General features: G+C 42.4%; 1 protein-coding gene and 1 long non-coding RNA gene across 6 annotated transcripts in view; one reads left to right on the plus strand and one right to left on the minus strand.

Annotated features, from left to right (window-relative positions):
• C9H1orf116 (chromosome 9 C1orf116 homolog) overlaps positions 1 to 4,122 on the plus strand; it is a 38,673-nt gene extending 34,551 nt beyond the window's left edge. For all 3 annotated transcript variants that reach the window (XM_085895047.1, XM_085895048.1, XM_085895046.1), the window contains one exon: positions 863 to 4,122. In XM_085895047.1, the coding sequence (XP_085751173.1) occupies positions 863 to 2,352 (1,490 nt within the window). In that variant the 3' untranslated portion in view covers positions 2,353 to 4,122. The remainder of the gene's footprint in view (positions 1 to 862) is intronic.
• A 1,016-nt stretch (positions 4,123 to 5,138) lies between these two features.
• LOC147020054 (uncharacterized) overlaps positions 5,139 to 14,345 on the minus strand; it is a 16,734-nt gene continuing 7,527 nt past the window's right edge. The window contains exons 2-4 of one of the 3 annotated variants that reach the window (XR_015061627.1): positions 12,342 to 12,439; positions 11,563 to 11,610; positions 5,139 to 11,453 (exon numbers count right to left, since the gene is read on the minus strand). This is a non-coding gene — a long non-coding RNA (uncharacterized LOC147020054). The remainder of the gene's footprint in view (positions 11,454 to 11,562; positions 11,611 to 12,341; positions 12,440 to 14,345) is intronic. The other 2 variants (XR_015061626.1, XR_015061628.1) reach the window with 2 other exon arrangements.

A 14,345-nucleotide genomic window follows, 5' to 3' on the forward strand; every position in this document is an offset into this window, starting at 1 on the left:
GATACTACCTCAATAGCCAGGATACTACCTCAATAGCCAGGGTACAACCTCAATAGCCAGGATACTTCCTAAATAGCCAGGATACTACCTAAGTAGCCAGGATATGAACTCGATAGCCAGGATACAACCTAAATAGCCAGGATATGAACTCAATAGCCAGGATACGAACTCAATAGCCAGGATACTACCTAAATAGCCAGGATACAACCTAAATAGCCAGGATACAACCTAAATAGCCAGGATATGAACTCAATAGCCAGGATACTACCTAAATAGCCAGGATACGACCTAAATAGCCAGGATATGAACTCGATAGCCAGGATACGACATTAATAGCCAGGACACTACCTTGATAGAGGGGGATACAATCTCAATAGCTAGGATATGACCTCGATAGCCAATATATGACCTCAATAGCCAGGATACAACCTCAATAGCCAGGGTACAACCTTGATAGAGGGGATACGACCTTCATAGAGAGGATAAGACCTTGATAGCTAGGATACTATGTCACAAGCCAGGATACCTTCTCAATGGAGAGGATACTACCTCAATATAATATACCATGCTGAAAGATAACATTTAAAATATGGGTCGATTTCATTAGCCCACAAGTACTTTACAGACTATTATTGTTGTAGTTTGTTCAGCCATTACTCAAACACTTCCACATTCGGTGAGTGATGACGAGATTGAATCACAAGCTATGTTTAAACACCTTATAGTTGCCAAGAGTGATTGTAAAAATACATCTTGTATAATAATTTTTAGTTCATTATCAAAAAGAATTATTACAAAAAGCTCTTGTAAAGTAAAACCAACTTTATGCCTGAAAACTTCTTTCTTTCTTTCTTTCTTCCAGGTATTTTTCCACCTGGGCATTCAACAAAAACCCATTCAACTGAATCCGAGCATCATGTGAGCTCACCTCTAAAGAAGCCGCAGCTCACAGGTATTCAGGAGTTGCAGGTGGGAGGGAAAAGTCAAACAATTCAAATAAATCCAGAATTGGAAAGGAAACTGAAGCTCAAGAAACCTGCAACAGGACTTGATTTGCCATTATCAGAGCCTTCGTTGACGGGACTTAGGCAGGGACCTCCAACATATCCCAAACCCCGCTTTACCTCAAGACCTAAAAGCATGGTCGAAATTCCTCCAAGTTATCCAGTGCGAGAACTTCGGGCCAATATTGATCAAAAGCTTAACAGCTTGCAACATGGATTCCATAAGCAAGACGGTTCACACACAGTTGTTGAACCTATACCTACCACTGCATATCATACCAAACCCCTTGATAATCTGTCCAGCAAACAAAAATCGACCCCAAGAGAACTTCCTAGGGGACCCATAAATGCTGTGCATATTCATCAAAAGCCTACTTCAAAGCTTGGCTCGAAGATGCCCTCATCTACGCAAAGCAACAGTGTATCACAGAATCTTCCTTTGATCTCTACTCGTCCATCAATTGGGCTTCAGAAAAAAAATGACATTATTATCTCACCATTGCCCAGCGTATGGCCACCCTCTCAAAACACTTCACAACCAGGCATCCAAGAAAAAATTCCACAATCACAAACTTTAAATGGCCCTCAGGACAAGTACTTCCGGCTTCCACGTGCATCGTTGGGTGAGAGGAACTTGCTCCAGGAACTTGCTCCTGCCCAGAGCTTTTCCCTTCCCAGAAATTTTGGAGTAGCTCATCCTGATACTCAACGAGATCAGCCTCACAATGGGAAATACCAACATGCTTCTTTAAAAATGCCACTTCTGCAGACTAATGTGAACATGCCAAGAAACAGGAGTTCTTCCTCTGCAACAGAGTTGAGTGTTGCCGTGTCAAAAGTTCCAGCTCCTCCACCCAATACTGCTTTGTTTTTGTCTACCGATTCATCATGTTCTTCCTTTTCCCTTCCCCGTGCTCAAACTTCCATTTCATCACCTTCTTCTTTTTCTCACCATCTTCAAACCTCCACTTCAACGACAACCATTTCCAGCCCTCATCTTCAAACCTCGACTACAACACATTCTTCTATCTCCAGTCATCATCTTCAAACTTCTTCGACTTCACCTCGTAATTATTTTTCCAGTTCCCAGGTTCAAAATCCCAACTGTTCCTCATCATCCTCCGGTAATCTCCATTCTTTTCAAGAGACGCCTTCGTCTGTCGTGGCACCCATATCTCGTCAGAATCGAGAACGTACAATAACTAGTCCGTTTAGTAATGTCCGAGTATGTGCAACCAAAGGATCACAGGGGCAAAGAGTTCCAAATCGTGTACAAATGAGACCTCACAATACTTCTGATGAAAATCATAGAGAAGCACTGAAAAAGTTAGGGCTGTTTAAGATGTAAAAGCCATTGTTTATGGACCAAGCTTGGGGCCTTTCGCATTCCCAACCCTTAACCTTGCGTTCCAGTCAGGAGCAGACTGGCAGAATGGTGCAGAAGTAGCGCACTTACCTCTTAGCCATCTCGGCTGGGTTCAATTATCTGGCCAAATGTAAACTATCGGATTGGTGCTTTACAGGAGGGGCATTGTGTCATTGAGTGTGTTGTTCTTCAGATGGACTTTAAAGCTGGGCGGTCCATCAGCTACCACTAGTTAGTGGACGTTACACAGTATAATCCCATGATATCATCCGTGAAGAATAGACTAGTTATTGCCAGCCCAAGGAACAAAGTACGAATTCCTGCTCCAACCTACAGGGTGCAGCAATACAGCCATGTGCTGAAAATGAAGGAACGAATCATTTTGTTTCATGTGTTTCTTTTAATACATCTTGTACATTCCTCATGCCCAGGCTACATTCTTTGTAAAGCTAACCAATATTGTTATATGGATTGAATACTTAATTTATGGTATCTTTCCTTTGCTTTTCCCTGCTGTTGCTAAGTTATCACTTTGTGAAAAGTTATCTTGTGTTTTTATCTCTTTTTGTCTGCGGGTATCTTGTTGAAACTATCACTGCAGTGCTTCATTTCCTGCAACTAAAAATGGAGAAGTAGCCGTTTCTTATATTACTATAATCTTAACATGGTATAACTTCTAAGAAAAGCAACAGAGGTGTGAATGACAAAATTAAACAATCTACTTACGATAAAACTTACGATAAAGTTACAATAATGAACAATGGTGCAATATTCAAGATTGGATGGGGATAGTGCTGCTCCCTTTTTCCACATTTACTGTGAAGCAGCATAAAATCAAGAAGATATGAAAACGAGTTCTCTACTGTTGTCTGAGTCCAGACTAAGACTCTTCGGGGAATCCGGTCCAAATAAACTTGCCGCCGGGGGGGAATTCTTCGAGCAGAACCAAGCACTGAGTCGTGGAGCTTTAAATTGGTTGTCTCATCTCTCTGTACTTGTCTGTAGACTCGAATGATCCAGAGCATCACTATTTTCAAAGAGAAAGCACTTTGGCTTATTACCGTGCGCAGGCAAATTTCACACAATCCCCATGTGGGTCACACTTAAGGTTCATCATCCTGGTCAATAAGCACCATAGTAACTATTTAAAGTTTCATGAATGATAACTCCATAGGAAGATTCAATAAGTCTATAATGTTTGCTCTCGTTGCAATTTCCAAACAAGAATGCTACTCATCCAGTGTCACCCCTTGACTCCGCAGAATACCTCCACTGTGCAGTACAAAACTTGTCCAAATGTGAATTTATTACTTTGATACTCATCACTTTCAACTAATGGCTCGATCTACAAACCTGTCAAGTGCAGTGTGTGTATGTGTGTGTGTGTGTGTGTGTGTGTGTGTGTGTGTGTGTGTGTGTGTGTGTGTGTGTGTGTGTGTGTGTGTGTGTTTACTGTATATAATATGTGTATGATCACATTAATCGGTATGTATTATGTATGCTATATGTATTCATCATATTCATGCATATGTATATGTAAATAACGATTCGTGTGTGTGTGTGTGTGTGTGTGTGTGTGTGTGTGTGTGTGTATGTGTATGCATGGCTACCGGTTGTCATCTCCACTCATGAATCTCGAAGACTGAACGGATCCTTCCCTGGTCCTGGAGCATCCATCTTCACCCCGGCAAGGAACCAGGACTCATGGACCAAGCCATTTCCTTATCTATGCTCTGTTTAATTGAACATTCCCCAGAACGGAAGTATCCATCTTCACCACAGCATGAAACCATGACTCCGTGCTCCATTTCCCCCCTCTGCCCCCAAAGTGATGATGATGTAGGTCTGCACGACCTCCTGTGTGGCCTCAGGGGTATGCCCGGGTAGTTGCAGTCTTGGTCTCTCCCTATTCTGTCTCATCCTTCCTTGACGGGATAGAGTCGGCAGAACCAAACAAGCCGCAAGACAAGGCAAGGCCAGGGTGGTAGGCCACATCCAAAATGCATGTCGATTGGCACAACTCTGGGTGCCCCGCGCAGTTCTCTGACCCTCCAAAGCTGCCACCCCCAGCTCAGTTCTCACTCCCATCTAACTTGTATTCTGCATGGTCGTGGATCCCACAAAACTCAGTCAGTCCCATACAGCAAAAAGGAAGTTGCCAAAGCTTCAGTTTTCATTCTCATCATGATGAGGTTGGCAAAAGCCAACAAGGCACAAGGCCAGGCCGAGTCCCAAACGTATGTCGATCACTGCGACTGGGCGCCACGTGCGCAGCCCTCTGCCTCACCAAAGCTGATGTCCTCGGCTTGATTCTCACTTCCATTGAAGTTGGTGTATTTGTCACGGTCCTCAATCCCACAAAACTCAGTCTCTCTCATCTTTAACAGTTGTAGTTTTGCAAGAAGGAGTTCGCCAAACCTCAGGTTTTTTTCTCCCGGTAGCACAGGGTCAAGTCCCACCAAGCTGCAGGGCCAGTCCGCGTCACAAATGCATGTCAGACAGCGTGATACTGGGCTCCTCATATGCATCTCGTTTCATCGAAGCTGCCATTTTTGGATCAGTCTTCATTGCCTTCGATATTGATGTATTTGACGCGACCCACAGTCCCTTCCGTCCCAGGCGAGAGGGAGATAGCAAATCATGCCGCCTCCCCCTCACCGTCATTGTGTGTCTGTCTGTCTCTGCCAAGACTCTAGAGCATAACTATTATTTTTTTTCATTTGAGCTTTTGTCAAATTTTCAACAAACCTTTAATGCGAGAATATGGACAAATTTTCAACAAACCTTTAATGCGAGAATATGGACAAAATATTAAAAAAAAATTGGGTCAAAATGCGAAAGGGACAAATCATTGTGACTATGAATAACCCTTATTATCAATGCCGCAGCACGTCGAGCACGAGACACCCCATTTTTAATTCACCATTGAGCTTTAGTGTGTACAGTATGTCCAGGCCACAACATTTTTACTCATTGAGCTTTTGTCATCAAATCTTCAACAAACCTTTATTATGAGAAAATATGCAGAACACAAATGAATAAAATGCACCATTTTTTAAACTGGCGTTTTCGTCGAGTTCAGTTTGAATACAAAGCGGACGTGGACGAGCTTTACTTTTTGAGATGCTTTCATTCTATTTAATACCTGTGAAGGGACCAGTGTGACCAGTCCTCATTTTCATAAATGCCAAGGTGAGTCAATGAAAAAAGCCAAGAATTCACAAGGTTTCGGAAAAGCGATGATCATAGAAAACCGATACGCCAAGAAAACCTCTAGAAAACCAAGACGCCAAGGTGAACAACGAATAGCCAAGATCTTGTGAAAAAAGCCAAGGAGTGGTCACACTGGAAGGGACCCAGTAAAAAAACTAATTTATAATTGGGTCAAAATGTCAAAGGGCAAAGTCACAGTAACTATAAATAGTCTTTATTATCCCGGTCACAGCACGTCAAGCGTGAGACCATGGTGTTTTTTTTCTGTGGACCATGAGTTCTGGGAATGTGGTTGTTAGGGGAAAAGCAGATTACATTGAGGCCCCTCCCTATAAACTGTTCATTTCTCGGCAGGGAAAATGATCAAAAGTGTCCAGGGCTTTTTGTTAACGACAGAGTGATAATGATGGTACATAACGGTAATGATAATCGGATATAATCGGATATAATGAGAGCGCATCGAGCGTGAGACAGGCGTTAAAAAAATCCTTTCCGTGTTTATTTATTTACCATTGAGCTTCATTGTGTGTTAGCTGTTGTTGTTGTTGTTGTTGTCAAGTTTAGTTTCAGTACAAAGCAGATTGGATGGGCTTTGCATTTTGGGATGCTTTCTAGTTGTGGTTTATAACCATCCCTGGAGGGTTTTAAATTTGGTCTACTTTTGGAGTTGGCAGTTTTTTATGATAACAGTGGTGATTAAGCTGATAAAGGCTTCTTCATTGTGCGCAATTGACTTGTGTATACTTCATGTGAAGTATTTCCTTTGTTTATTATAACTTATCATCATTGATAAAGTTTGTATTGTTTTGCTGAATGATACCTATTGTATTGTGTTTAATGAGCTAATGACACCACCATTCCCAGATTCAATGATTCTCATGTTTAAAGTATTAAAGATTATTTTTCATTAAAATGTCTTCAATCAAAGGTTGCTTTGAAATAATATCTTTACTGGGGGGTTCATGAAAATTTCAACAAAGGCGTTTATTGAAGGGAATAGAGGTACAGGTACTCAAGATTGTTCCTTACTGGTGTGGCATAATCACTCTTATCTGGTTCTTTCCTGTAATATAGCTGTGCCTTGATGCTCTTCTCATTAGTCATACCTGGGATGTGTATGTCCCCGAGTATGTACATGTTGTGACTGCAATAGGCTGGTGTGCACTTGATTTTGGTGATGTATATACAGTATTACACAAGTTTTGGGCTGTGTGATGTTTGCATTTTGGGGGCTTTGTCATGTCCTGTGATAATGTGCACACTTGACATTACATTTGTCAACCATGGTAGGATAGTTTACAGATATGCATTCAATCACTGCTGGGCTATGCCTGATGTTGGCTTAATAGTTAGGGTGGTGGGCTTGGGATCCTCTGGTCTCGAGTTCAAATCCCACTCGACTGTTGAATTAATACCAGGTGAGGTTGATTCAGCCTGTCATCCTTCCAAGGTCGTCAAAATGAGTACCAGCTTGCTGGGATGATTGAGCCATTTGAGTATCCTGCATCGGAGTGGCGACCCGTCCAGGATTGTACCCAATAGCCCAGGAGACTGATTAGGTAGCACTAATGCTCTGCACAGCGTATGGTTCTAATGGATTTTGATTTTTTTTTTTGACATTAAATATGTCAACCATGGCAGGAGAGTTTACAGGTATGCATGCAATCACTGCTGGGCTGAGCTTGGTGTTGGCTTCGTGTTTAGGATGCCTGGCTTAGGATCTTAGGGTGCTGAGTTCAAGCTCTGTTAGTTGCTGAATTAACACCAGGAGGTTGGCCAAATGAGTACCGGTGTACTGGTAGAGGGGCACAGCATCAGCGGTACAGCTGCGCTTCCAAGAAATGATAACTACCCGGAGCCAAACTGCTCTGCACAATAACAGAACTGCTGGGCTGTCTGGGGCTGGGTATGAATCTCTGCCAAGCTAAGAACCGTCATTCTGGTGTTTCCTGGCAGGGTGTTGAATCAATGTATTTGACGCTTCTTGGATGGACGTTCAACTGGGTGTTCTGTCTCCGAACATTAGTTGTAGCAGATGTTAAAGATCTCACGGTATCCTTCGAGAAGAGTAGGCAAGCTATTGCCAGCACCCTCAACAAGTTCCAGCTCTAACCTACAGGAGACACTGCATCAACAGTCTTTAACGTCCACCTGCAAGCCAAAACCGAAACTTACTCCCAAGTCTTGATCCAACATTAATATCATACTAATGATTACAAACTAAGTTTGTTCCACTGTTATCTGTATTGGAGAATTTCTTATACAAAACAATGTTGGTTCACCAGCGCCAGCCAGTGACCACGATATTCGTATATGTCATGCCGACCTCATCATGATGAGAACACCTTCGAAGTCAAACTTCACCACATGCAAGTGCAAGAAAGGGTGTGTGAGGCACTGCAAGTGCAAAAAGGCTGCCCTTCAGTGCACAGCCCTCTGTGTGTGTGAAGGGGACTGCACATGACGATGAGTCAACAACATACATGTACTTGTGGCAATGCTGAACTTGTTAACATGACACTGTTTATGTACACGTATCTTCAGTACCGGTATATACCTAGCCTCAGATACCAGTACACCTAGCCTCAAACACTAGACCATGTAGCATGTCAGTATTATACCTAACACATTTACAGAACTAAGACATTATTTTCAAAGTATTGTGTTGAATCCAATATTTGCCGAGATAATTTCCAAATAAAATTATATAACAGACTGTGATAGATAATATTAAGTTGAAAATGGTACCATTGGATTCCTTGCCCCCAAAAACATACATTTAGATACCAGAATCAAGTCAATAGCGGCATCACGTCCAGAGATAATAGCAAATGTAGATTTCAAGTGGCGGCCATTTTGAAATCCAATATGGCGGACAAAGAGAGAATTTCAAGTGGCCCAATATCTGAAAATGTTCGCACCATATTAATGTACATTTGTGCCAAATTTGGTGCTTGTATCACAAAATGCACAATTCTTTTGAATATTTGGGCTAAGCCGCCCCACTATAGCATGTATCCTGTTTCCTTATTTTAATGTCCACAACATTGTTTTGTGACCTTTAAAGGTTATGCAAAGGTCAAATTTTGAAAGTTGTTGAACGAAACAGGATTTTCAACATTTTGCAACTGTTGATTGAAGGCCACTATAATTAATTATAACTTTGTCAAAAATTATCACATTGTCTCATCCTTGACTTCTGAAACAATCTACATCGTGAAATACCGCTTGTGAACCATCGTCGTCTTCAGACTTGTTTTTATTGATTTAGTTTGATGTGCTGTATATTATCATTGTGATCATTTTTTTCTGCTGCGTGGTAACTGTGTACACTATTTTAAAAAAAAGAGTCGTTACCTTTCATGAGGGAAAGCATATTTCTAGCTTTTCATGCATTGTCTCCACGAGCATGCATGTGCCCTACCCACACCATGCCAGGAGATCCTCGAGCCACACACCAGTGCATGTTGCAATCTGGGTCAAGCCATGAATAATCGCCATGGTAAACCTTGCCGTTAAGGCCTGCATTCATTAATCTGTGGATACAGACACCAGATCTTCATCACATGCATGTGTCGACCATAAATGCAGGAACTTGCCTGAGCTGTTGCGTGACAGTGGCCATTTTGGTGCACCACCAAAGGTTGACTGCCACGTACTGGTGAGTTCTTTTATTTACAGGGGTGAGGCTCATGGAAGAGCAAGGTGTACATGCCAGTGCGACAAACATCAATGGAATGAATGAGCAGGAAAGAGGAAAGGTAGGAGGGGTGGAAACTAGCAAGTAAAATGGTTAAGTTAGGAGAGGTCAATGGGGGTAATACAGATTATGGGTCAGAATTGGGGATGACATGAGATGGCTTGCTTGAAGTCCTGGAGGGAAGAATGAGACTCGGTTGCAGGCCGACCACTTCGAGGCTTGTCGTGGATATCGGTTTCTGCGCTCATCTATGGTGGAGTTTCCGTACACATTCTTTAAATGCCAATGAATATCCAATGAAGGGACCTCTTTCTTCATCATCATCATCATCATCATCATCATCATCATCATCATCATCATCATCATCATCATCATCGTTTTATGGCCATTCCATGCTTACATGTGTAAGCTGTAGTTCACCTAATGGCTGCTTTTCAGGTTGCATCATCCCTTGCTAGCCCTTTTGTTAGGCCTTTAACTATAAGGTCATCTCTCCGCAATACGTCCCATGTTTTCCTCCGACGGCCTCTACCTCTCCTCCCATCATATTCATATTTATACACCTATTCACACAACTGCCCACCCCATCGTTTCCACATGTCCAAACCATCTTAACCTAACCCTACGCATAACCTCACTAATGCTTTCTATACCAAACCTATCTCTTAATTCCACATTTAGTTTTCTATCCCTCAGTGTTGCATCACACATCCATCTCACCATTGTCATTTCATTTCGTTCACACCTCCGTTCATCCTTGTCTTCGATCACCGTGTTTCACTGCCATACAACATCATGCTTCTAACACAAGCTGCATAAAGTTTCCCCTTTAATCGGAGAGAGGTCCCTCTTGATGACAGTAGGGGTAACAACTCCCTAAACTTCCTCCAGCCGCTTCTAATTCTTGCATTCACTGCTGCCTCCACACCACCACCTGCACTAATCATATCACCAAGGTAACAGAACTTATCTGTACATTCCACAGATATATCCCCATAAACTAACCTTTCTGCTCCAACTGGAATCACTTGTTTTCCTGTGCAAACAGCACATCTGACGTCAAGAACCACCGACAGTCTACCCCTGATGCCACTACACCTCTTGTGCACCCAGCAGCAGCATTTACACATTATTGAATTGCTACCAGCACCTTTTTTAGAGAAAGCACAGGGCCACATCCCTCTTTTTTTCCACACTCCTTCTCCCACACCACTAGTAAGTACTTTTGTTTTCCCTGTATTCACTTTCAGTCTTCTGGCCTCCATATCCTCCTTGCATACTGTATATTTACCCATTACCTCTTCCACATTGTCGGCTATCAGCACCAGGTCATCAGCATAGAGGAGTTCCTAAGGTGACCCTTCTCTACATTCCTGTGATATCACCTCAAGAACCATGATGAATAGGATTGGGCTCAAGACCGACCCTTGATGAACACCCACTTTCACATCAAAATCCTCACTCTGCACGTCCATTTACCCTCACAGAAGTTTTTGGGCTATCATGCATCGCCATAACTACACCAACTAACCAATCCTCTACTCGTAACTTTCTCATGGACCATTGCACCACTTCCTGAGGCACCCTATCGAACACCTTCTCCAAATCCACAAATATAAAGTACATTTGTTTATTCTTCCCCAAATATTTTTCCTGTAATTGCCCAGCTATAAAAATTGCCTCCATCGTGCCCCTTCCTGGCATGAAACCAAATTGTATTTATTGTATATTTACACTCTGTCTTATCAATTTATCCATGACTCTCTCCACCACTTTCATTCCATGGTCCAGCAACTTCAGACCCCGTTAGTTCCTCTTAACTAAGACATTCCCCTTCCCTTTATAATTATTCACCATTACACTCTTCATCTGGGATAGATGCCCCCCTTATTATAATTGCCTTTATCAATTTAGTGATTAAATTCACTCCAATATCATCAGATGCTTTCAGCATCTCTGCGACAATACCAGCGCCGCTCACCGCTTTACCATTCTTCATTTCATCGATGGCTTCCTTCACCCATTCATTCTTGATCTCAGGTGTTGGGACCTGCACCGGCTCTACTGCCTCCAGAATATCCCTGCTCCAAGGGAACTCCTCATTTAGCAGGTGCTTGTAGTAACTCCTCCAAGCTGAAGTGTTCGCAGTTAGGAATCCAATAACTCTTGTCTGCATCGTACGCACATCCAGCAGGGCAGTCATTTTTAAAGCATGGTGTGGTGTAGTCAAGTGACCGATCACAGTGCAGCTCAACTTAAAATGGGCGAGAGGTACAAACCTTTCCTTGTGATCTCAAATAGCTTTCTTATGACACTTGGGTTTCGAACTGAAAAATAAGAGGCATTCATTTTGTACCGACCCTCGTCCATTTTAACTCAGTTATTCCATAGATATTGACTTCCAAGTTATTATCCACAATGCCACCAGCCTCGTTCCTGTGTGATTCCCATACCATCGCAAATCAGGACCGAAGCACAGAAGCACCAATAACAGCCCAGCTTAATTTATGGGAAGACCTTGACCCCAAAGGCCAAAGTCTTGTGTTAAATGTCATCAACTGTACTTTTCACTCGCAGAGACATTTTTTACTTACGAAATCATATTGATGACTTCCGTCATCTGTGTGTGTGTTTGTGTGTTTGTGTGTGTGTGTTTGTGTGTTTGTTTGTTTGTAGGCACGATAACTCGAGAACGGAAGGAGCTACCAATGTCAAATTACACCACGTGATTCAGGAGGGTGATGGCTAGTGCTGATTAGATTTTGGTCAAAATCAGTCAAAGGTCAAGGTCACAGTGAGGTCAAACATTCGATTTTTGATGGTTTTGTACAGAATCGTCGTAGAAACTTCTGGTTTGCGTCGCTACCTTCTCCAGAGACAGCTTTTATTAGACAAGGTCAGAGGTCAAGTTGACGATTTCGTAAGTACCAGTCTATGACTGCTTGCTAAAAAATGTGATCACACAAATGTTGATGCAATATAAAGAGCTCACTTATTCGAAGATGTGCATCAAATGGCCACAGAAATGTGTGTAGTAATAGTAGGGATTCACACTCACCTCTGAGCTGTCCACTCTGGGTTTGAATCTCGGTCCAGCTCTAAATTGTCATCCTGGTGTCTCATAGGCAGGGTGATTCATGAATGTGTGTGCGATCCCTTGGATGGGCCAACAGCAGGGCCAAGGGAGACAGACAAACAAGGGATCAGGGTAATGATGAGGGGTAGAGGGGACAAGGCAAGGGGTGGACAAAATGGATACATAATCTAAATTTGGGGGGAGAGGTCGAGGTAGTTTAACGGGCATAGAAAAGATCACTGTTTTGGATTGGAGATGATTTAAGGTGGTGGTGAACAGCTGTCTTGAAGACCAGGAGGGAAGAATGAAATTGAAGAAAATGTGGAAAATGGTGGGAAAAAGGTGGGGAAAAAGAGGAACCAATGAGTGGAGGTGAGTAGTGATCTGGATTTTGGGAGTTCTGCCACAAGAAGGGGGTACATTATTTTTTTTTTCCACCCACAATCTGTATTACCCCCATTAACCATGACGAACCAAACCCTCTCTCTGACTTGCTGGTTTCAGTCGTTCCTTCCCTCCTCGCTCCCTGTTTATTCATTCCCTTGTTTGTTTTTCCAAGAGTTGCCAAACTTGCTCCACCACTATTTGTTCATATCCTCCATTGCCTTGCTCTTCCATGAGCCTCGATCTGTGGAGGAAAACATGACACGTTGTGCTGTTGTATTGTAAAGGTATGGCACAGGTCGTGAGTCATTTATGGCACGTGGACTTCACAACATTGAGTTCCTGTCGCCCAATTCTTCTTATTTTACTCACGATCTCACCCAGCTCAACTTAAACAAACATTACCTTCGCAAACTTTGTTGCAAAGGTTATGTTTTGATCGCTGTGTATTTATTTATTTATTTATTTGTGAATATGTGTGTTTGTTTGTTTGTTATTCGCATAACTCCAAAAGTATTGAACTGAATCACAGCAAATTTGGTGGGATGATTGTTTATTATCCAAGGACCATTTGATTAGATTTTGGGAGCGATCGGGTCAAAGGTCAAGGTCATGAAAAGGTCAAAATCGTCGATTTTTATCCAATTTGCATGCAACCAATGCCAAAATGTTGTGAATTCAATGCCCAATCTTGTGATATGTGACATGACACAGGAAATTTAATGTTTTTAAGCCATCATAACACATATGAGATGGCAGATGTGGTATGGGATTAAATACCCTCACAATCAACGGTTTCTGGGGGGGGAGGGCAAAATGTAGCGTTGGTGAAGGTATGCGCTCCACTGAGTGCCCGTTCTAGTTTCACATAAAATACCAACTAAATAAACATCCCTTTATACTGCTAATTAATCTTTCCTTCCCTGGTGCAATCTGCTCAGACCTTGTCCTTGATTGTTACCATAACATTTAAATGTGAGAGCTGAAAGTGAGAGCAAACACAATGAGCTTGCAAAGACAAGGGGGTTAAGGAAATGGAAGCAATAAATATTGGAAGAGTTAAAAATAATATAAATTGAACCGTTTCAAATGTGGATGAATAAGATTAGAGAGAGTCGTGTATGTCCTGTGTTCCCATGTGAATGAATATGGAGAGATAGAGCTGAGATTAACACTCGACCCAAACAAAGCCAATGGAAATCTGATGCAACAAACCCAGACAGTGTATAATCAGCTGGGGCCTCCAGGCTTAATGTTAAAGGCCCACGAGAAAACCGAGATGGCAGCCGTGTCATTTTGTCTTGCTGAGATGGTGGGTGGAGTCAAGCCACCGATGTGGTTGTGGTCAGGCAGTTGTCCGACCAATGGGTGCACATTTCAAAAATCAACCCCCAACAAGAACTCCAACAACAGCAACAGCAATGCAGAGCTCTTGTTGACCTGCCACTGTTGCAGGTAAAAAGATGATAAACAGCTATTAACATAATCTTCAGAACCAGCATGCTGGTCCCGATGGGATTGATGAGCGCTTTTCATTGCCTTAGACCTCCCACAATTATTTCACCCTTCACCCCTTTCTTGTATCCTTATTTTACCCCCTTC

This window comes from Eptatretus burgeri, chromosome 9, assembly GCF_056783735.1.
Source record: "Eptatretus burgeri isolate ZD-2024b chromosome 9, Ebu_testis_v1, whole genome shotgun sequence".
NCBI classification, from domain to species: Eukaryota; Metazoa; Chordata; class Myxini; order Myxiniformes; family Myxinidae; genus Eptatretus; species Eptatretus burgeri.